This window comes from Ischnura elegans, chromosome 3 (genome assembly GCF_921293095.1).
Source record: "Ischnura elegans chromosome 3, ioIscEleg1.1, whole genome shotgun sequence".
In the NCBI taxonomy this organism is placed as follows: Eukaryota; Metazoa; Arthropoda; class Insecta; order Odonata; family Coenagrionidae; genus Ischnura; species Ischnura elegans.
The window spans coordinates 13,205,184-13,229,171 of record NC_060248.1 but is presented as its reverse complement, the minus strand read 5'-3'; the positions used below and the strand labels follow the sequence as shown (position 1 = coordinate 13,229,171).

At 38.4% G+C, this 23,988-nt stretch overlaps 1 protein-coding gene across 2 annotated transcripts in view; it reads left to right on the top strand.

The window, feature by feature from the left end:
* Positions 1-23,988, top strand: part of LOC124155452 (programmed cell death protein 4) — a 41,324-nt gene that overhangs the window by 2,177 nt on the left and 15,159 nt on the right. For both annotated transcript variants that reach the window (XM_046529272.1, XM_046529273.1), the window contains exons 2-6: positions 9,131-9,282; positions 9,371-9,472; positions 16,786-16,903; positions 19,607-19,766; positions 21,591-21,813. In XM_046529272.1, coding sequence (XP_046385228.1) covers positions 9,131-9,282; positions 9,371-9,472; positions 16,786-16,903; positions 19,607-19,766; positions 21,591-21,813 — 755 coding nt within the window. The remainder of the gene's footprint in view (positions 1-9,130; positions 9,283-9,370; positions 9,473-16,785; positions 16,904-19,606; positions 19,767-21,590; positions 21,814-23,988) is intronic.

Genomic DNA, 23,988 nt, shown 5'->3' with positions numbered 1-23,988 from the left:
GATTAAGGTAGGAATGCATAGAGTATTCTGGCAGTATCCCCTTCTTTATGGAATCCCTCTTCAATTTACAACAAGGTTTAATCCCTTTCAATCTATCTAAAAATCCTATTCTCTTCATCCCTCTACCTCTTTTCCCCAACATTCTACCCTTTAACACTGTTTTCAACATCCCCTCTCCACTCACAAGGGGAGACCACGTACCTAGCTCCCCCTATTTCAATGCTGTATTATTTATGGCATTCGGAATGGCGAACACATCTTGGAACTGATAGTGGTTCCATTGAATGGGCTTTAGGCTGGCTGTAATTAATTAATTTTCGAGTGGTATTTTTAACTATCATTATATAATCCCAGAATAACATAGCATCATACAGATGGGTCGATTGGTGTAGTGGTGAGTGTGTTTGGCTCACACCCGGCGGGCCAAGCTTCGTCACGGCAGTATATTTCGTAGTATTCAATTTGATCATGCGGTGACAAGTATTTCACTAATTTTAATCAAAGCAAACATAGGCATGAAAAAAATATTTTTATCATCATAACGGCGGTTAGGTATTTAAACAGTGCCATTTCTGACGCGGAGATATGACGACTACACGAGCAAGGGTTGATGTGTGATAAAATGTTAATTTTTTGTATTACTTATCCTGATAAACTTCCAAATTAAAAATAAAATACTTTTCTTGCAAGAGCACATGCCATTAAGGCTCGCGGCGAGCAGCAATGTGCGTGCAGATGTAATAAACAAGAACATTAATCAAATATAAATTGCCATATCTCTCTAACACTTGTAATTCACATTATTCCAAAGTTTACTTCAAGTAGGTATCTACATAGTAAAAGAGCCATTCCATTAGTTTAATTAACAAATAGGATGGAATGAAGGTTGATTATTTAAAATAAAAAATTATGCTAAATGTGTCTTGTGCTCGCCGCTTCCGAAAATCTTCCGCAGCCCTCCAGAATAATAACAAGAGGATTACCTTCAAATGTAATTTCTTTGAAAAACAGCCACTGTCATTGCCCACCGTTAATCTTTCCGCATGTTTTTGAGGATGGTAGCAAGTGTAGCCTTCATATCTCCGCATTCAAAATGACATTGGTAAAATACCTAAACGCTGTTGTGATGATAAAAATTTTTCTCATGCATATGTTTGCTGCTGTTAAAATTTGTGAAATACTTGTTGCCGCACGATCAAAACCAATACTACAAAATATTCTGCCGAAAAGAAGCCTCGAACCCAGGCCCCCTGGGTGAGAGCCAAAGATGCTCACCACTTTACCAACCGACCCATCTGTAACGAAATGCATTATTTTGGGATTATATAACGCTTGTTAAAAATACCGCATGAAAATTAATTAATTACAGGCAAACTGAGGCCCATACAATGGAACCACTAGCAGTTCTGAGATGTGCTCGCCATTCCGAATACCATCAAAAATATGGCATTGAAAAAGGTGGAGCAAGGTACGTGGTCTCCCCTTGTCAGTACTCACTTCATGCAAACCTTCCGTCTCCTCCCTATCTCATGTAGAAGCTGCCTCTCTTTACCCACTATGTCCAACACTTGATAATTCATTCTCCTCGTCTCCATCCACTTCTCCATTCCCACATCTTGAATGCCTCCAGCCTTCTTTTGTCCTCCTTCCTAGATACATATCTATGTTTCCACATCGTAAAGCACTACACTTCAGATTAGACTCTTCACTAGAATTGGCCTAGAACTCTTTGCAGTGATCCTATCATAAGCTCCTAACCGCCCAAGGTTTTGACCATCATGAATATCACATTCATTGCTAGTGATTCATTACGAAACGGCATTAATTTCATCTTTTTGTGATTAAATCTCATGCCATACTCATCACAAATTTTGTCTTACCCATCCCCTAGAGCTTGCAACCCTCAGGCTAACTGGTTGATCAATGCCTGATCATCCATCTTTCGATCTCCGAATCTAAGATCCGTGGCCGAAGATTAACCTCCTCCGCTTCACTTTCCTCCTCCATGTGCCATCTTTCTGGCCTGTTCCTACAGTCATTCAGATCTGCCAGGTACTCCTTCCTCTCATTCTGAAACCTTGTGCAGCGTACTTCCATCGTAAGTCTCAATTTGGATAATACTCTACTTCTAATTGTGGATTTATGGTAACCTTAAAATCTCTACATAATCTAACGAATCAATTTGCCTTACTCACAGGTACAAATGGAGTTGCCATTCACTAAATTTAACAGGATACAGAACCCCTTAAGTCATTAATCTCTCAATTTCCTTGCACCTTATTCAAGGCAAAAGCTAAGGCTTGAGAATGACAAAATGTGGGTTAACCATTCTTTTTCATATACAGCTTCAAAGTTTTCCCTTTCATTTGACGTAAACCCCCATTCCATAATTCCCAATGACATCTCAAATCTCATCTACCTTAGTCGGCATATAAATTTTCAATCTGTTTACTGGCTCACAAACTTTTAGCACCAGAAACCAGTCCCTTCCTGGCTATGGCAGTCCACCATTTTCTACTACGAATAACGTCAACCGTGGACTCACTCCCCAATCATCACCATCACTGAAATGGTACCCTTAGGCTCTGTTAGTGCATTTGAGTAAGATTGCAGTCTTACAGTTGTACTCAGTATTGTAGTTTCGTAAAATTTTGCCCTGTAGGTCTCATCAGACACGGCCAAAATTGCAGACTTTGCAATGATCTCCATCAAAATGTCCCTTCCCTCCACATCAACTTCACCATCCAATGGCCCTCATCATTTCTGTCTCTCTCCCTCATATGGTACATCGGCAAGTCTTCATCCCTTCCGTAAAAAAAATTCCAGACTCTCACTTGGTCCTTATCGCTAGTCACGCTGATGCTTCCACAGATACTTTGATGATAAGCAGCCTTCTTTGTCTCTATATCTGGGACACTTAGCTCTCAGGTGCCCAACCTTTTTGCAGATGTCATATCTGGAACCTCTAAACCTGCAAATGCCTCTCCAGTGACCCTCACTCTCACAGCAACAGCACTCCTCTTTATCACTCTTTCTTAGGTTCTCCCATTTCTGTTACCACCTCCTCCCATGACCAATTGGACCTAAGCATTGTCCAGGCTCTCCCTCTCGTCGCACTGCCCTTCCGCTGCCACATGAATGTCCCCTCGGCCTTGAACATACGCGTCCACATTGCTTCTCTCTATGAGCACTAATATTTGTGATATAATAGTAATAATGTTTGTTACGGGCATATACCCAATTTAGAACAGAACATGCACATTTCTTTCGATATAACTCTTAATAATTAATAAAATATTCTTAAAATAATAAGTATTACATGAGAAAAGGAGCACTAAAATATTAATAATATTAAAACAAAAGATATTGAACAAATAACGTGAGGTCAGACAGTATTCGACAATGATAAAATACACTTCCTCTTAAAGATGGAATGTTTATCGCTGAAAATATCAGTATTTCCAATAAGGGAATTGTATAGTTGAGGGATCGTAGTTAGTGGTGAATTAAAAGTGAAATTTCTCTCACAGTATTCAACATAGAATAATTACTTGCTTCTGGTGGTGGAAAATGTGGCATTAACCCTTTCACGTCGAATGCCTCACTTGTGCGGCGAGGATTTTCTTCCATAAACAACGAATTCCACACCTGTGCGGCGTGAATTTTCCTACCCTAACCAACGAATGCCGTGCCTGTGCGGCACAGGTCGAAAAAAGTGACCGTGGCGGACACAATAGACCCAAGGATGTGGTCGCCCGTCGTGATCCGCCTTAGCACTAGCCCAGTCACTTCTTCGGCCACTCAGGTCGACCCTTTCCTATCCTCTCCATGCGGTCAACTACTGCTATTTGCAGTGTGTTTTCCAAAAAAATATTTGTTGCTTACTTTTGAAATCCAATGCTTTAAATGAATTCTCCTTTTTTTGCTGACCACATGGAAATTTGAAACAAAATTCTAACGTAAATATCAATGGAGTTATAGAACAACTAGTAAATATACTAAATCAGTCTAGTTCTACGTCAAAACTTCGTTTAAAATTTCTGCACGCTCAGTAAAAAAACACAAAATTCATTTCGAATGTAAAAAAATATATGTGAACAACAAATATTTGCATATATTTTGCATTAATATTTTAGCCAGTTGACCGCGGACTCGTGCTAGGAAAGGGCTTTTAATCCTTCTAGGGTCTGGGACGGAGGCCGAGGAAAGGGATCGGCGCCCCACTGAGTTGGGTCCAAAAATGGTTTGGGAGGGAACCACTGCCTTCAGTCGACACGAAAAAGCTTCGTACAGGGGAGTAAAGAAAACTTTCAAGAGACTCGTATTGAGGAAGAATTTCCCTCAACGGCACGAAAGGGTTAAATGGGATCAATTGAAGTAGGGATGGACAGTTAATAAAGTCATTGCATAGATTATACAGGAAAACAATTCAGCAAGATTTTGTTGAACACGAAGTGGATTAAAATTCAGTATCTGCATTGTTTCTGCATTTGGGATACCATGTGTTTATAATACAGCATAGTAATTTACAATTCTGAAAAATTTCTTTTGAACATTTTCTAAGCTATTAAAATAAATTTTATAATGTGGATTCCAAACAATGGAATCATACTCTAAAATGGGACGGACTAATGATACATATGTATAAGTATCTTAACATATTAATGTCTTTAAATGCATTAGTAATCCTAGTAATAAAGCCTAACATGCATAAAGAGTTGCTAACAAGATATGAGATATTGTAACTAAAAGTTAAGCATTCATCAATAAGAAGCGCGAAGTCTTTAATTACATCTGCTCTAGGAATAAATTCACCATTGATGGATTAATATAATGGGAAATTTTTTATGATGGAAGGAGATTGCACTACATTTATTTTATATTTATGGTCATGAAATTTTAACCACACCAATCACTAATTTTCAACAAATATTCATTAAGTTTGTGACATTCCTGTGGGTTCTTCACTACAGTAAATATTTTAATGTCATAGGCATGTATTAAATATGGGATAGGAGAGATGGCAGAGCTAATGTCATTTATAAAAATCAAAAATAGAACTGGCCCAAGGTGAGAACCCTGAGTAACTCCTGAACATACATCAAACAAATGTGAGGTAGTAGATTTAACTTTTACTAATGGTTTACGAAGAATGATCGCTGGCTTTCCCAGCATATAGAATTGTGGAAGGTTACTCAGGATTTCCACTGGGTCAGGTTCTCCAACTCCATCTCGGCCTACATTTCGATGAACAAGTTGTCCATCGTCATCAGGGCATGTCGAATCTTGAAAATCGTCCTCCTTATACACAGATGACGGCGGTATCAACCGGGGAAGGAGTTATGTGATTGGTCGAGAAATTTCCGCATTTTTCCTCCTTCCTCACGAATGCTCCTCAGCACCAGTTTCCATGAGGCGCTCAGTGTGTAGCCAGTGTCACGTTTCATGGTGGTGTTGAGACAAATTTCAATGGCCTCCCTTGCCAGTCTTGCCCAAAATTTGTCTATCCGACAAAGGACCTTGGTCTTCTCCCAACAGATGGCATGGTCGGCCACAGCCGATCTTTCAGGCTGCCCAAGTCTGAAATGTCTATGGTGTTCTTTTAATTTTGTTTCCTCCTCCTCCTTGTCTGCCTCTCTCTCCCTAGTATACCAGGCTGCATGTCCATGGTGTCTGGTCGATAACCAGAGTCTGAAGTCCACAAGGGTCCTTTGCCATCATGAGTTGTCCTCTTAGTTTAGGCGGTGGGCGAAAATAGGCTTCAATTCCATGCCTCTTGAGGATTCTGGCGATTTTTCCTGAAACGGTGGATAGGTAGGGCATGCCAGCCCTGGCAATCGGCTGCTGGTGTTCTTCCCCAGTCATCATGTCTTGTGTTTAAAGGCCCTTTTTAGGGCTTCGGCTTCCTGTAAATGCTGTGGCCCACCGTACCATGTTCCTTGCGGTGGATGAGGATGTCAAGGAAGGGAATCCTTTGGTTTTTCTCCGTCTCCAGGGTGAATTCGATGTTCGGATGTTGACCATTCATGTTATCTAGGAAGGGCTTCAAAGCATTGGGTCCATGGGGCCATACGATGAAAGTGTTGTCTACGTAACAGAAGAAACACTTAGGTCTTAGAGGAGCAGATAAGAGAGCCTTTTCTTTGAAATCTTCCATGAAGAAATAGGCAATCACAGGAGAGAGTGGAGATCCCATTGCCACCCCATCAGTATGTTTGTAAAACTCCGTCGTATTTGAAATAGGTGGTGAAACAGTTTCACTGCTGCTCCATCAAATTTTTCCTTCAGGAGCCTGAGTGTGTCAGTCAGCGGCACCCGGGTGAGCAGAGATATGACGTCAAGGCTGATCACGTCATATGGACCTGGATCCTATATGAGTAGTCGGGAGTTTCACATCGTAGGAGATTACCAATGCATGCATGAGACACAGAGCTCAGGGAAACATTTCTTAATAATACCTATTAAATATGCCTATGGTCGGAAAGTTTCCTTCGTTTGATAGGGTATTAATAAGCCTTATTTAAGCCAAGCGCTAACTGATAGCAGCCTGCATCATAGAGGTGCTCTTAGCCTTGCACCAAGGTGGCCTTACATGGTGGCAGGGGGAACCAGAATGATGCCACGCAGGCTTTTTCCAGCATTCATACTTAGCCATCGCGTTTTCTCGGGCTTAAAAATTTTCACTTTTCATTTAATTGTGAAAAATAAATATCGTCATTTAAAAATCTAAAGGCGTGAAATACATACTCCAGGAAGAATAATCTTTAGATTTAGACAATTAAAAAATAGGAAACCACACTATTAATTTGACTAAGATTAAGAAAATCCATAGAGTCCACAAGGGGTTGAGCACAGGAAGTTAAACAGTTCCTATTTTAATCTGTCGGCCAAGTTAGGTTCGGTAGGTTATAATCGCCAAAAACAAGAATTTTTACACTTTGGTGAGGATAGGCAATACGTTCCAAGCACTCACAGTGAGCAGTGTACGAGGTAGCTGGTGAGTTAGGTGGTATGTATACGCAACCAACTGTAACTTTAGCTTGTTTACCTTGAAGTCCATGAAACCCAATTCCAAGTCATTTATGTCACTTGAAAGATTTATTTCCATTAAAAACAAAATATCACTGTCCAAGTTAATTGCACTGATTCTTAAGTTTGCCAACTAAGATCTTAGGCCCCTAACATTTTAGTATAAAGCTGTTAACTTTGTTGGCGGGATCTTTGCAAGTGTTTTAGGTCGTTCACAATGGTAGGGTAACCATTAACGTGTTTGATTCGTATGTTGGACTCACTTCTTTGTTGTCTTTGCTGAAATTCATCACGGATTGTACAGAAATAATCTCTTTGCATTTTCGTCTAATCAGACCGAATACTGTACACCGGAGATCCTGGGACTGATTTTGTCATAAGGATTTTTAATGCACTAGCTGGTGAATCAAGGACCAATCTTGATAACAGAAATCTTGGTAACAGTCTTTGAAGCCTTTGCCTGAGTCCCCACCAACTCCACTGCTCCATCGAAAAGGATGGAATCCTCGTTAAGGTAAAGGGCCTGCATGATATTTCCATCCTTAGGGCCCAGCACTAGCTGGTCCCTCATGACCTTATCCCGAAAAACTCCATAATTTCAGTAGCGGGATTCCCTCCACAGTTGAGCGGCGAATTCACAAACACATTTTCGCCCTCTAACTGCACACACTTCCTGAACTTGCGCCTTTCAGTGACCACCGATGTTTTCTGACAGAAGCAGTCATGTAATATTTTACACAGTTCTTCTGACTCAAGATCACTGGGCCTCTCAGGTTCGCATTTACACATGCACACAAACACACACACACACACATACGGCACTTCTCAAGTCACAGAAGTATGGCCTTCTTTTTCTCTTTGTGCTTGTTTTATATGTCATGGACAGTGAAATATTGTGAGAGCCAATCCTCGTGGTACTCCTAACTATCCTTCCCTGGCACAAAAAAACTCAATAAAATTGCACTCACTGCATCCTCGTCGCCACTGTAATGTCCGTGAGAAATAAACTAGTCACATGGCAAATTGAGGGGAGACTGATGCCGTCATGGTGTAATCCCCTGTATATTGCTGAAATAAGTGAGAGATGCATAGCATGAACAAATGAGTAACACATTTTGCATAGCCAACATTACAGGTGTAAAAGAGAAATATGTGGGTGTAAAAAGATTAGCTGGGGCAGGAGAATTGACTGGGAGTGCATCAAACCACTCATAGGATGGTAGAGCAGTGATAACGAGTTGAATTTTGGAGGGATATCAGAGCATTTCCGTCATAACTGGGAAAGCCTTGAATTCCACATTATATTTTATTCGTGAGTATGCTTCTAGCCTAAAGCAACTTCACCAGGCTTCTTTTTTTACTTTTTCCCCATTAAACTCCTCGTATGTGAGTGTTACATATCTATGAAGGAAGGTAGGATCTTGGATACAAAATCTTGTCCCTGCAAGATAAATACAGCTTTCAAATATTGGTGTTTTACAAATATTATCCTTTTTTAGAGGGTCAGGAAAAAAGTTGCTAGGAACTTGAAAATTTTTTTAAATGTAAGGGAATTGATATTTCAGATTCTGCAACAACCACGTCAATGCACTTTTAGGATATACATAATCAAGACTGATTTAAGAAACTAATTGTCGACTGGGCATCATGTGTATAGCCGTTAGATACTGGCATCCAATTACGTAAATATTGTTAAGAAGTATCTTTGTCAAAGAATCGAGCTCTTCTGCTGGCCTTCTGATGTGTGGATGGTTTTAGTTTTGATAATGTTGAATTTCTCAATCCAGTAAGATGACCCACTTAAAGGGGACAAGTTGTTTAAAATTTATTTAAAATGAAAGACATGATGGCTGACTGTAAAATTTAATCTCATGTCCTTGGGTTTATCCTTTCCTTGGGGGCACACTGCAAGAGTCATATGTCCTCTTTCTTCCCAAACTCAAACCCATTCTTTGGTGGGTCCGATTAAAAGCCAGAGTCCCTTATAAATTCCCTGATAATAACATCCTGATGGGATGACTTTGTGGCTGAAACTCTTGTGTAGGTGTTAGAGGTGGTGGTGAACCCCTGTTGAATGGTGCCTGCCTGTTCCTTGTTTCAGGTGGTGCTGGTGGCAAAGGTGTTTGGGGTAAATTGGGTTCAGAGCTTTGGGAAGATGACGTTGACATGAGAGATCCTAATTACGACAGTGACACGGAGGCAGATGTGGAACTGAAGACGATAATACCTGAAATGACAGACGAGCAGCTGCAGGTATGCTCAGCTGTTTATAATGTGACTTCTCCTTCATCAGTCAAGGTGATATTGTAGTTTTTCATTTCCATATGTGAATCCATTGCAGAAAGCTGTGGAACCCATTATCCTCGAGTACTTTGAGCATGGGGACACAGCTGAAGCAGCCCTCTCCCTCGATGAATTGAACTGCCGTAGTAAGAGATTCATGGTGAGTGAGCGTTGTGGTGATCTTCTTTTGTTTCATGGTTCTTTGTTACCGTATTTACCCATAGAAGCCGTGCACCTTTTTTCCGGAAATGCCCGTGAAAAAATGTGGCTTGCACGAATCCTCCAAATTTTAATGTAAGCCACGTTCCATTTTCCCTTAAATTCTTATTTTTTATTTCTCCAGAGTTTAGCGTTGAAACTGGGAGACCTTTGCAGGAATTACATTTCTAACATCATTTAACCTTATTAACCATGGAAACCTAAATTTATTGATTAAGCAACGAATAATGAGAATAATGACCGCACCCGAAAAGCATTGGGAAGTTTTTTCCCCCTCTCACGAGCCGGCCCAAAAATGGGGATGCGTGGGATACGTGAGGGTGCAGCTTACACAAGTAAACACGGTTGTCGGCAGACTTGAGGATTTGTTCTGGAATCTACAAACTTTAGTGGTGCTTACAAGTTGAGGTGCTCATTTTATTTAGTTTTGCTGGTACAGTAAACTCTCGATTATACGAAATCAGCGGGACCGGAAAATGGGCACTTCGTTATATCGACTTTCATAATTTCAAACCTTTTTGAACAAGTCGCAAGAAAATGTTTGCTTTTGTTCCCACTGCCCTATTTGTCTTTAGTGGCCTCATTAAAATGTTTTTGGTGGCTAAGACCGACATATTGAGGTATGATTTTGAAGAGTTCAGGAAAGTAAACCAAATTACAAATCTACACGACATTTAGAAAATAATGAGCCCAAAATGTCACGTATTTCACATCGCATCATTTAAGTTTGTTTATCTTGTTTATTGTAGTTTAAAGAAACCACAAATTAAGCTCATAATTTCAGATTGACATTAGGTTTTGGTTCAATCTGTACAAATATTAATCAGATGCTAATTCTTCTATTGCATGGAGATAAGAAATTAATTTAAAAATGTTGGTGTTTCGTTTAGTTTTCCCCAATCTAACTTGGCTAAAATGATCAGGGTCAATTATGGGATTAGCGTGGCAGGCAGCCTAGCCTTGCCTTTGGGTGAACGGAATGGGGGGGGGGGGGGGGGATGTTAATCTACCAAGTCTCAGGGGAGCTAGGATAGACTAAAAATGTGCCAAGAAATGACAAAACATGTGTCGTAGCCAATCAAATGAATGTGGAAAACAAAGTTTCCCTCTTCGTTTCCCGGATAATGAAAAATATTTCTCCAGCCTCTCTCCAGTTGGAAACTAGTCACTGTTGCCGGGAGAGATGAACTGTGTCCTTCTCCAAAGCCACAAAACATTCAAAAGGGTGGGGTAGGTAAGAGTGGGATGGTTGTTGCCTGGTCAAGGGGTGGAGTGGGGGCAGGATGAGAGAGATGCAGGGGACGGGAGGAAGAGGGATATGGGCCTTCAGCCTTGCCCGAAACTACGTTAGGGGGCTGTGTTGGTGTTTTGTTTTTTACGATGCACTCAAGCTCCATCTCCAACGGGAGGGAAGTTGGGGATGTGTAAGTTGGGTGTCAGGAAGGTCAGCAAAAGGCGGTAGGAGAGAGTAAACAAAGGCTTTGGGAAGAAAGATCTCTCGGAATGGGGAAAGGGGAGGAGTGCTAGAAGAAAGTTCATGGTGAGATTTGGAAGTGCCTCTTCATTGAGAGTAGCCTGCAAAATAATTTGGTGATAAATAGAGCTCAATGTTTAAGAAACTCCTCCTCACTTTCAATTTCGTTGTCACTGCTGTTATGTCTATTCCTGGCCACTGCTTTTTCTCTCCTGTTTGTTGCTTAGACTCTTGCTAAGCACCGACTGAGGCCCTTCGCATATTCTCTCATGAATTTAGTTCTAGCCCATTCCGTACAATTCAGCACTTCCAGGACAAAAGAGAGCCAGATGCTGCCTCCCTCGCAGATAGATAGCAAGGTGCTAACGAGAACGCTTAATGCACAGATTCATCAAATCCCCTTTAAAATGGCAATAGAGGAGCCATTTTGCCCATGTCATTGGTGATATCCTTACTACCTCTCGTTGTTGACAACGGTAGTATTTTCTCCGACCTTTTCCCCCTCCAAAATGTTACGTTGTCTCTATAATGAAGCTTTGAAATGAAGAGTAATTCCTCTATCATTGAGTGACTTAATTCGATTCCTTCCTCATATTTCCAACTGTTGATTTGAAAAGTGTTGTCACGAGGTCGCCTATTAACCCACAAGAACATTGAAATTTGAGCAATATTGTGGACCAGTAACATTTTTTTGGTATGATTTAATTATACAAGGTTTAAGTAGGAGTGTAAGAAATACCCCACGTTACCTTCTTAATGTGTTTAACTACTAAGTATTGTCGAAGCGATGTTTACAAGTAGGAACGTAAGTATTGTGTCATCCACAATATTTTTACAGAACTCCTACTTTCCCTCGATTCCCACCATAAGTTTTTAGGCGAGCCCTTTCCCTCCTAAGTTGCACTATCATTTAGTTTTCACACTTTTAATGGACCACAATTGGAAGTGCTGATTTTTTACCTACTTATGCCAGCTGGAAAAAAGCTGCAAAAAAACCAAGGAATTTGCGTGTAAAACCTTTGTTAGGCCTATTCTAGAATTCTGTTCTTCAGTTTGGGATCCTCATCTGAATGGGGAGATCAAGCAATAAACAAAAGTTCAGATATTAGCAGCTAGATTTGTATTGGGAAATTTCAGAAGGAAGGCAAGTGTCATGGAGATGTTAAAAATGCTGGGCTGGAAATCTTTAGTTAACACATTCCGTGCTGACCGTTTTTTGAAGAAAATGCCCTGTGGCTGACTTTTTGGCAAAAATTTGTATTTTTTTATTATTATTTTAACGACGTGATCTTATGATTTGTGATGCTTGCTACATGTTTTCACACTTTTTTTTTTAAATAACCCTTTATTTGTTAAAAATTTGAAATTTAAATTTTCTAAGTATCCTGTCAAACTTTTGATACCTTCCCGCAACACACCTACATGTTTCCCACATTTCTTTGCTCTTTGTCAGTACTGTAGCGAAAACCCGTTCAGACTTTATCACTTTCTAAAAAAAACTAATGGAAATAGTAATGCAGCAAGCATTATTTTTATAATCTGGAAATGATACATTCAAATACGATTTTAAATGTTTTATTGCTCAAAAGAAAATATTGCGAATATTACCAATATTTCCAGCAAAAGTGTTGCTCCCTTTGGTGGAAAAATTATTATGAACGATATGATATCCTCTGGATAAGATTTTATAATGATATACATTGGTTTTATGAATGAAAGGGAAAATTTGTATAAAAGAAGAATTGTTGCAATGAAACATATTGTTTTACAAATCAAAAATTGACCAGCATTTTTAGAATAATTTTTCAGTCACTAAATACTTCGCATAAAATAATATGTTTTTTAATAAATATTGAAATAGAAAATATAAAAGGTAAACATTAAAAAATAATTTTTTCCCGCTGGGTAAATAATTTTCTGCATCACAAATTCTTGTGATACTTCTGGAAACAGTCAAGACACAATCGAGGATCAGATAGGCAGGTGGGGCTATAATATGATGTATCCTGGTGGACATTCTTCTTGAAGCACTGCCTACATCTCTTCTGTTTTCGTCTTTTCTGTCTATCGTGGTTTTCATATAATCGGGGAAATGTCCTAAGAAGCCCTTGGTTTTGGTTGAGGCAGGCTAGGATGACTTTCTCCTCAAAGGGATCGAAGGTACAGATATTGTAATAAGAGATTCTATAACTGGAATTAGAAAGTCGATGAGAGGAATTTTTCAAAAATTTTCTTTGAATAAAAATTACGTTTCAGCAACAGTGATTTCAGTAGGTGGATTCCCAATTTTTAGTACCATTTGATGAATTTTCTTTCAATGGGAAAGTCAGACATCATTAGATCCCAATGATCGATGCCACAATTTTAATTGCTATTTTCAACCACCACCTGAGGCTTTCTTTGCGTGCACCCTTGTCTTTTCGTAGATTCGTTCATTTATTTGCACTGAATTCAGCGCTGATCATCCGCACTTCCCTCTTATCCTTCCACCTTATGATATTTTATCCTCATGAAAGGCCTCCACCACCACACCTTTCTTTAATTCGTAGCAGAGCACCAAAAGAGGAATAACTTTTTTTGCCTCTCCTCAGTGTCCCCGTCAAGTTAGGTTTCCCATTTGGATGGCATCTAGAACTGGCTACACTGTTAGAAAAGTTATCAATATGAAAGGATTAGCTTCAGTCAAAATGATCCTCCATCATTTGTTTACCATCTTCTCCGACTGCCCTTTTCCAGACACTTCTGCGTTGGAGGACCTGCAGCGCCAAACCCTTTGCTTCCGTCAACATATACAACTTCATTGCGTACCTGTAGCGCTTTCCCCTCATATATTCACTATATCCCAGCCTAGCTCTCCATGGAATCATAGACTCTTCCAAACTTAGGTCACGTGAGCGGTTCACTACTTTTTCCATTGTTTCCTTGAATGCGTCTATATGGGGCTAATTTTGAATAATCAGTGGGCCAGAGGAGTGTTAGAATCAGAGAAAGTAGATAGGTTCTTGTTGATTTGAAGGACTTGGAGAATTGACATGAATTGATCAAGCGACTTCTCTCTCCTGAAGCAATGCAAGTCATATAAAGATCAAGCTTTTCAATTATTGGAGATACGGGAGATTTGGATAATTCTAGCACGAAAAATAAGGCCAAAAAGTGGGGAAATTCTTCTATGGTTAAATATTTCCATCTAGTAAATTTCCTTCAGGACACGTATTGCCCATTTTATATCCTCGGATGTATATATCCTCGGGCCGGATCAGTTTCTCCGAGTTCGGCGGTATGTGACTGGGTTAGTGGAAATTGTTCTCTTAGGCATTTTTTTGTTGGGGAGGATGCCAAATAGAATGCTTGTAAGTATTTCGGATATTATGGAAAAAATCAAGTAATGAGTCTTTAATTCAAATGCTAGTGAACATAAGGATGGGGAAGTCTAGCTATTGTGCATGAAATGTAAATAGTAAAAATAAATTGCAATGTGTAACCAGGACTTTACTGAAGTTATTGTAAAATTTATGCAAATATATTATTTCATGCATAGCAGCAAATAAACATAGGGATAACAACAAATTTTGCCATGATGAAATCACAGCAAATAAAATTCACTCTGAAACTTTAAAAGTATAAGAACGGAAGCATTTATTGTTATCGTAAGGATAAAAATACACACACCTGAAGTATGTCCGAAATTAGGCAACCAGCTTAGCAATTTACCACGATAGCGTTAATTGACGTTAAAAATGAAAGTAACAATAAGGGAAAAATATCTGTATTCCTTCTTGTAAAAACCAATTAAATAAACACAATCTAATCATTGCGTTAAAAGTCATAAAGAAAGATAAAATACCTTGTAATAAAGTAATTACCTATCCTCGTCAAATGTAAAAGTATCTTTTTATTATTTCGCTTTGAATATTTGCAAAAGTTTTTTTTAAGGTACAAGAACAATTGTGAGAATATACAACTGTTTTTGGCATTATAAAAAGAAAGTAATCAAAAAATACATTGTAAAAAGCCACCCCCAAAGACGTCCTTGTAGAGCAAAACCGGGTAAAATAGAAAAACACAGAAAAAATCAATAAAAAAATTTTTTCGGAGCTTTCCGCACGGCAAACAGGCGAAGAGTGGTGACTGACCCTCTCCCATACCCTAACAGCGGTGGCTGGCGCTCAGGGCGGAATATAACGCAAAAGGGAATCATGACGTAGCGTCTACGTCATCAGTCACTGGGTAGTGGCTGCCATGACGTAGACGCTACGTCATGAGCACGGAACGTGTTAAGGAGGAAGAAAGCCCGCTTGAAGTGTATATTTAAAACTTACAGTGGTGATCCTGTGTGGCAGGTCCTGGCAAAGCGGTTAAAAGACCAAGTTATCTGGTGAGGAAGGATCATAATTATAAGATTAAGGCCCCAAGGCAGCTGTCAAATAGACTAAAATTTTCCTTCCTACATCGGGGGATGGAGGATTGGAATGGTTTACCAGAGGAAACTTTTTTTGAGCCCTTCCCAACTTATGCCAAGATATTCAAGACTAGGTTAAATATAATTGATTTCCGAGGACTTTTCCATGCATTTAATTTTTGAATTTGGTGTTTCATGTTTTTTGCTTTGGTCTCCATGTATTCTTGTATGTTACGTATTGTGTAAAAATGGATTTTGAGGGCTTTTCCAAAAAAGTTTTTGTACCTAGTATTTTATGTTTTTTATTTTGGTTTTTGGATATTTTTGTGTGCGGTAAAACCTATTTACCAAGCTGGTACTTCGTATTTTATATTTTTGTCTTTATATATTTTCTGATTTTCTGTTGCCACCCAACTTTATGGTTGACTTGTAGAAATTTTTGCTATAATAATAATTTGTTTTGTTGACAATATTTTTGCTGTTGTTCGTATAAATGAATTTCATTTGCTCATGGGAATCGAGCCTGATGTTTGTAATTTCAAAGCATTTCGTATTTTCAAAACTTAGTATTATCAAATAGTCTCATGTATTTACCATAGGTTGGGACCACAGTTTTACTTCATATTATCGAAAATTTCTTAATATCCTGCTTCACATAGTTGAGAGTTTACTGTAATAGCTTGCATTGCCTCAATGATGGCATGATATTCACCCTTCCTCACCATTCCTGCTAATGAGGAAATGGATTGTGGCCTTTTTTCGTCATACAATGTTGTAAAATTACCACATATTTTACTATACTATCTGGAAGCACTATGTCGGATGACCATGATATTTGTCATTAAAAATTGTGGCAGAATCTCTTTAAGGATATTCTTAGTGTGCCACCAGTATTCATATTATGGATGTTAAATAGACCATTAGGCTGTTCTTCAGAGAATACCATAAATTTTAGTCCAAGCTTGATATCTTGAGGCAATGATTAGAGTTTGCTCTGTATTTGTAGGTTTGATAGCGTGTGTATGTATATGCCTGCGAGGACATCTTTAAGAGAGAGATATGATTAAAGATTCAAAATACTTGATGAATTTCTAATTTTTTCCAAGAATTTCAAAACGGGCTTTTCTCACAAGTGTCAGAATAAAACTTAAATCTTTTAGTCAATGCACTTTACACTTTTACACCCATTCCATTGAATATGTCCCATTAATTAGCTTTCAATTAGCTAACTTTTATTGCATAAAAGACCCCACCTCCCTGGAATGAATTACATTTTGTAAGAACATACATATTTTTGCAGCTTGTGTAATCTTATCTAGAGTGAAGGAGCAGTTCTGTGTAGTTGATTGCTAATATGTATTTCTTTTTCCTCATCCACCAGCTCATCAGGTTTGCCATTGAGCTCGCAATGGACCACAAGCCCTCTCACCGAGAAATGACGTCAGTGCTCATTTCGGACCTGTATGGCCGCCTTGTGACACAGAAAGACATTGCCAAAGGTTGGTCTGCTCAAACACAAGAGTGGCCCCTCTCCTCCTCCAAAAGCTAATAAAGTGTTAATCCTTTCTATAGTGGTATAAAAGAACCCTCCAGGCATTTGCACAATTTTTGTTACGCACATTCAGAGATTAGTGAAGGCTACATTGCAAACATTATCAGTTGCAAATAAAATATTTGAGAAGGATTTGCAACAAAGTAAGATCAAAGATTTTCTCACCCAAAATGAGTTATTGTATAAAAAAGAAATAGTTTTTGTATATCCCCATAAATCAGAGCTTTACAAAAGTGTTGGAAGTGTTCTAATAAGAAAGGGCAATTTTTATCCTGAAAACTATACTCCTTCCCAATACCAACCCTTGATTTTACACACTTTGAATTTACACAATGCCCATATTTTGGTCCGTCTAACTACGTAAAATCGAAGTTTTACTGTACAGGCGGTCCTCGACTTTCGTACAATTCGCACTCTCGTACGTTCAAAATTGACACCTTTTACTTGACTTTCGTACGCTAAATTCGGACTTTCGGACGTTGGTCTGTAATTTTCTTAAAATTCCCGCGGTGTTTATTGCGCATCCCAACATTCAATTGTTTCAAATGGCAGTATATGCGAACAATACGAACGTATATAATGAAGGGAATTGTTAGTAGTTGACTCTAATCTAGGTGATTTATTTGGGAGAGAGACTGCCTGCTATAGGCTCCTTTATCAAGAGAAGAAGAAAGCCTTCATTGAAGATATTTTTCAAAAGAAGTTGACTAGACATCATCAAATGGCTTTCAATAAAACTAGTAAGATCTTCTTTCTAATTGTGTTTTTCGTTTGAGTGCTGTTTAATTCATGTACACCTTCAGCAACGATATTGCACGAAATATCACCCAAATTCCGTTTGTCTTTTGTCTTTTTTGAATAACATGCGAAATATATGCGATCACGAATATGTCACCTGCCAAATGTCGAATTTTGGTGTAAAAATTAAAAGGTATCCAGAGTGCGGGTTCAACAACTACATTTTATTATGCTTCTTGATATGTCTTTTTATTTATAGTGGACGTAATAAGTGGAATGTCAAACTAAATGCCGAGGGGAAGTTTCACTCGATAGCCTACGGAGTTCTTGTTTTTTAAACTTTTATTTGCATTTTCTGCGTATTTTCGAAAGAAATTAGATGATTTGAGGAGTTTTATTAACATATTATTAAAATTAAGTTAATTGAAATGTATTCCGTGAAAAATAAGGTTTTAGTACGTATATTCCGCTCTTTTGGAACGTAACCCCTAATTAGTATGGAAGTCAATGGCTCTACTTTCGTACATTAGACTTTCGTACAAGTTTTCAGGAATGCATTGTGTACGATAGTCAGGGACCGCCTGTATTTATTAATCACTAAGCAAAAAAATCGCTCAAGTAGTAAAGGGCTTTTTGGAGGAGCCAAACATGGATAACAGTTTTGGATTGAGATAAATTAGCATGCCTATCACCTGGAGGAAATTAATTTTAAATTCTTAATATTAAATGTGTTTCTATTTTAAGATGCAAGTAGGGTCAAAATACTAAGCTTACTGATGATCCCTTGGTAAAGAAAAGGACATAATTTTGACTACCCTTTTCTACATAATAAATCTCTAAACTGGTTCATGGGGAATGACTCCAAAACTCAATGCTGTAATTGATGTGAAAGTTAAATATGGAATGTTAAATATAAAATTGTGCATACTTAATATTAAATATTAAGTGTATACAAGTGAGGTACTCTTAAGAGTCAAAAATTCATTTCAATCCATAGAATTTTCTATGCCTGGCAGTCGGTAGCTATTTGCAGTTTAAAATTAAAGAAAGAGTTAAAATATAAGGGACAATCTAGTCTAAATTTGACAATAATTGGGAGGAATGAGTCAAGTTTCTTATTTCATTAATTATCTCTCCTCATTTGCTCTCCTTTTTCATAATGATTCATTTAAAAATTATTTTTCAATGATTTTATCTTCATTTTTGGATTGGTTGCACAATCTTTTCAGAACTTTTGAGCCATGAGATTGGAGTGTTTTTATCTGCCAGGACCTTGAAAATTCAAAGATTGTCCATTAATAAGTTGAGATATTTTTTGTTGGAGAATTCACGCTGATAAAATTTCAAGGCTTGGTATCACGAAGGCATCATTAAAGAAGAGTGGGAATCCATCATGTTTTTATAACATTTTTCTTAACTTACTTTCATGTCTGTCTGTTTGTGAGGGTGTTGTACATGTCCCTTAACGTAATTCAAAATGACACATTATGTAATTACAATATTGATTGGTATGTGAATGTTTTTCGAATTACCTTCCTTCCGAGAAGATAGGAAACACAAGAAAACCATTTTCAAAGTGCAGCAAAAATAAAATCATTGGAGTCTGCTCCATTTTATGCATGGACTCTACAGCATATATTATAAGCTTTTCTCTTAAGAATGAAATACTGATGGAATTACCACAATTTTTTATGAATGGCAATGTCAGTATGTGCCATTTCATTACAGTTCCAAACATCCACAAAATTAGCAATTCTAAAGCCAGTTCTTTGTAAGGAGAGAGATGGCAAGAGGAACGCGAAGTATCGAGGCACAAAAATATCACCAGACACATAAGTAATATTCATTAACATTACACATTCTTTTTTTTCTGCACGAAGGGTTTATTTTCCACATTATTGTTTGTTCTCAGCGTTTGATGTGTTGATGAAGAACCTTCCTGACCTCATCCTGGACACTCCAGAAGCACCCATTATCTTGGCCAACTTCCTTGCTCGTGCTGTGGCTGACGACTGCCTTCCACCCAAGTTTGTGCGCACGTATCGGGAGAAGGCAGAGTGTGAGCATGCAAGGTACATAAGACCCATTTTGTCACTTGCTGCATCTCTTAGGGCTGGTTCAACTGGCAAGCATCTAGTTTTTATCGCAGATTGTCCTCTGGCTTTGTCTGTTATTCATATTAATCACGTTCCTCTGACTGATATCTGGGTAATTTGGAAATCAATAGGCCACCCGAGTTGACTGCAAATTTTGGCTTATCATTTCCTGAATCAGCCAAGATACAGTTATCTTCTGTGTATCTGTGGTATTCACCTCTTTAAGCACATGAATTTATTCGAGTTCATTTTTTATCCCAAAGGTAATCAATGTCAATGACACTGCACTACTATGTACAAGAAGTCATTAATATTTACATTTTTAGAATCTGTTAATTCCATTTTGTTTTTTGGTACTGAATACAATATCATTCACCACCAAAGCACTATTTCTAATGGTATTATATATGATAAAATATAAATTTATAAGGTGCATTGCATATTTTTTAGGAATTGCATTTAATGGGAAGGAGTGATAGTGAAAAATACTGCTGTCATGGTTCATGGTGGTAGAGTGTTTGCATTTCAACCAGTACACGGTTAGGTGTTTATTTCAGATTCAAGTTTTTAATCTCATGATAGTTATATATTAATTATTATAATATAGTAATTATTATTAATCAATAATAGGGTAGATTGTTTGGGGGCATGAGTTTCTTAGAGGACCCAGATATTTGTTGTTACTCTGGTGTTTTACTATGGTCATGAAATTTCCAGCTTTGCATATTCATAAAGTTATTCTTACAGTATTAAATTACCACTGAAGTAAAGGACCATCGGTAGTTGGCTCTTCTAATAATAAATTATGATGAGAAAGTCATTGAAATTCCTTACAGTGAATTCCTATGTTTTTATTGAGATATCCCATGCATAATCACGATAGGTTATCAACCACTGCAGTCATCTTCTCGGAAATTTTTTAGGCACCTTGGCTAATGCAATGATGTTACCAAGTATGAATCATAGGGATCCTTCACCTATGGAAGGGTGGGGTTTTAGAATTTTTCTGTTTGATATTCAATATCTCTTGAAGGAAAGCTTACATTAATTAGCAATTTTGTGCATTGAAGTAACAGGGTTTCCACTCAACCGTGAAAACCTTAAAACCGTGAATAAGCCGTGAATTTCGTTTACCGTGAAAAAACCTGGAAATAGCCGTGAATTTCGTCATTAAACCTTAAACATCTCTCAAACTTGATTGTAGACCTACGATTGATATATCAAAAGAAAAATCGATGTGTCGATCATGTTTCAAGGTCAGTCATGCACAGTCACTTTCCAGGAATTTGTCTGCACTTGCATATTCGAAGCGCAATTACTGCTCCTTGTGCCATGACGACACATTGACCTTGCGCCTGTGATTGGAAGACTGGTAACCAAAGTGTTCATTAAGTCTGGCGAAAAATCAGACACTTCTTTTACTTCCCTACCTCACTGCTCCCTCCGTTTTCCACTCACAACCGTTAGCCGGCCCTGAATTTTGCTAACGATAAGTAGGTGACGTCATAAGAGATGGCACTTTCATTGCAGCGTTTGCTTTCAGAGCGTCTGTCGCGTTTGATAAATTTTTAGTTAACGTGCGGCCGGTGATTGTTTCGTGATCAATATGTCTGCCTGAAATGGCTCATCAGCAGACCGTGAATTTGACGACATTTTGACCATGAAAACCTGGAAAAAACTGTGAATTTTATAATTTAGTTGGAGTTGGAACCCTGAGTAATGAAATAATTTTTTTGTTTGCCTAAAAATGACATGCCAGTTGCCCTCAGTGTGGAGAGATGAATGTGTGAGTGTTTGCAGGCAGGCGCTGGGGCGTGCTGAGACTCTGCTCTCCCTGGAGCATGGCATGACACGCCTGGACAACGTGTGGGGCGTTGGGGGTGGGCTGCGACCTGTTAAGTCCCTCATCCGGCAGATGTCTCTGCTGCTCCAAGAGTACCTGTCATCGGGAGACATCCAAGAGGCAACGCGCTGCATTGTGGAACTGGAAGTGCCGCACTTCCACCACGAGCTAGTGTATGAGGCAAGTTCCCCCCTCGGCCGTGTGTTGGTGGCTGGGCCTCACCACTTGGCTGGGAAAGAACTCACAGAGCATCAGTCGTATCTAGCAATCTCAAATTTATCCCTCTGCTGTGTCTTTGAACTCGTCTTCCTTGATAAAAATATGTGACATCTAGAGCAGAACATAATGAAGAACTTGGGAATGGAAAACTGTATTCTGTGGTCCCTGTGGCATTCCACCACTATGCAAGGGACGTTTTTCCTTGTTTTATTTGTTTTTTCATCAATGGTGTGGCATAATTCTTGCGCCACTATACGGACTAATTTTACTCTGTGTAGTTAGAGTTTTGTATCACCATCATCGGCAGCTTTATACTAATGCAGTGAAACCTCTATTTTACACTTTTGAATGGACCACTTTCAAAAAGTGCAAAATTGAGGAAATTGTAAAATTGAGTATCATTGTTTACAGACGGTATTGTTTGGGACCTGATAAAAAGTGTGCAAAATCAGGGAAAATGTAAAATGGGGAATGTAAAATCGAGGTTTCACTGTATTAACAATGTGAGTTCAGCAATAGTTGAGGATGGTATGTGTTTAAATCAAGTTTTTATTTATATTTTAATACATTTTTATTGGATTGCTGCAGCTGGCGGTTAACTTCACATCCTACTTACTTAATCATTTAAAAGTATACTTGCACGGTCTTACAAAAATTGAATTACTGTATAGAATATTTATTCACTAACTCTGTTGGCACCCTGCCCGTTGCGACACAATTTCTCTAACTTGACTGCTGATGAGCAGGATACGACACACTGTGGTTATGATTTATGCAAATAAGCAAATTCGTATAGAAGGAAGTGAAGACACTGAATGATTTTTGTCCCTTTCTGGAGGTGCACCAGACATTCTAGAATGGATAATCTGAATGAAAGCGCATGTCGTGAATTTAGTGTTTCTTCTATTTAACTAGGGTTGGTTTTGGTAATCTGATTTATTAGTTGATTGGACTAGGATAAAAGTGTATGTTGTGGATTTTGAGTTTGCTCTTTAGTGGTAGATTTGGATGAACTTCGAATTTGCTGGGCAGGATTAGAATGCATTCAGGCAGCTTACATGTAATGCTCGTCCCAAGTATGAGGCTTGTATTCAGGGTCGAATATAGCAAAGGACCATGTTATCCAGGCCAGGGGCGGAATTCTGTACATCGTACCGACGATTGTCGGTGTCGGTAAGCCGGTCCTACCGATAAGTCTCGGTACGAGCGATTCAGGAGACACGTTTTACCGACGATTGTCGTTATCCCACCGACAGTTGTCGGTAAACCCGTCGGTACATACCGACGATTTCAAAACGCTCGGTAGGACCTACCGACAAATTTTTAGCAACATGGCGGACTTTTGTTTACACTTATCGGCCTAAGCTGACGATTTTAAATCATAATCTACGACGCTAGATCCGTGGAAGTGCTCTAATTGTATGTTATTTATAATAAAAATGATTGATTAAACACTTGAAACGTAAAATTTACATAGTGGGAGCAGTATTTAACTTTGCCAATGTTAAACGTATATTACATTATGCGTTCCAATAGCGTAAGGTATTTACATTATAAATATTCTGTAATTTTAAGTATGTAACGTATTGCTTTGCTTTTAAATTACTCACAACAAGACACGATAGGTATCTATTGTTGATTCGTAAAGTTTGGATCCGAAATTAATTTATATTTTCAATAAAAACGAATGCCTATTGATGCACTTTCAATGAAATATATACGTGGACATTTCGTTCACTTTTATATTAACTTCAATACCCTATGTGAGCGTCTGAGAATGGGGTTTATAATGAAAATAACTCTCCTACATTCGTAAGTACTCTTGAGAGCATCAGACAGCAACGACGAAATAGAAAAAGCATATTGCTACTATATTTTAGAAGAATATAAATGGCATCACTTAACTCCTCTCACTCTTTGACGTCGTTACCGGTGCACAAAACTTCCCGTGAAATTAATGCTGAATTTACTTCACCATGCTAACCAAACACCGTACGGGACTTCAAGATAGATTTTCATTATCACTATAAGAGCACTGAGTAGGTACGTACCGTGTATTCCATCGGTAGAAAGGGGCAAATAAAAAGAATGATTGCACGAAAAAAGGAAACATTTAATGAATTATTCATCATAAAA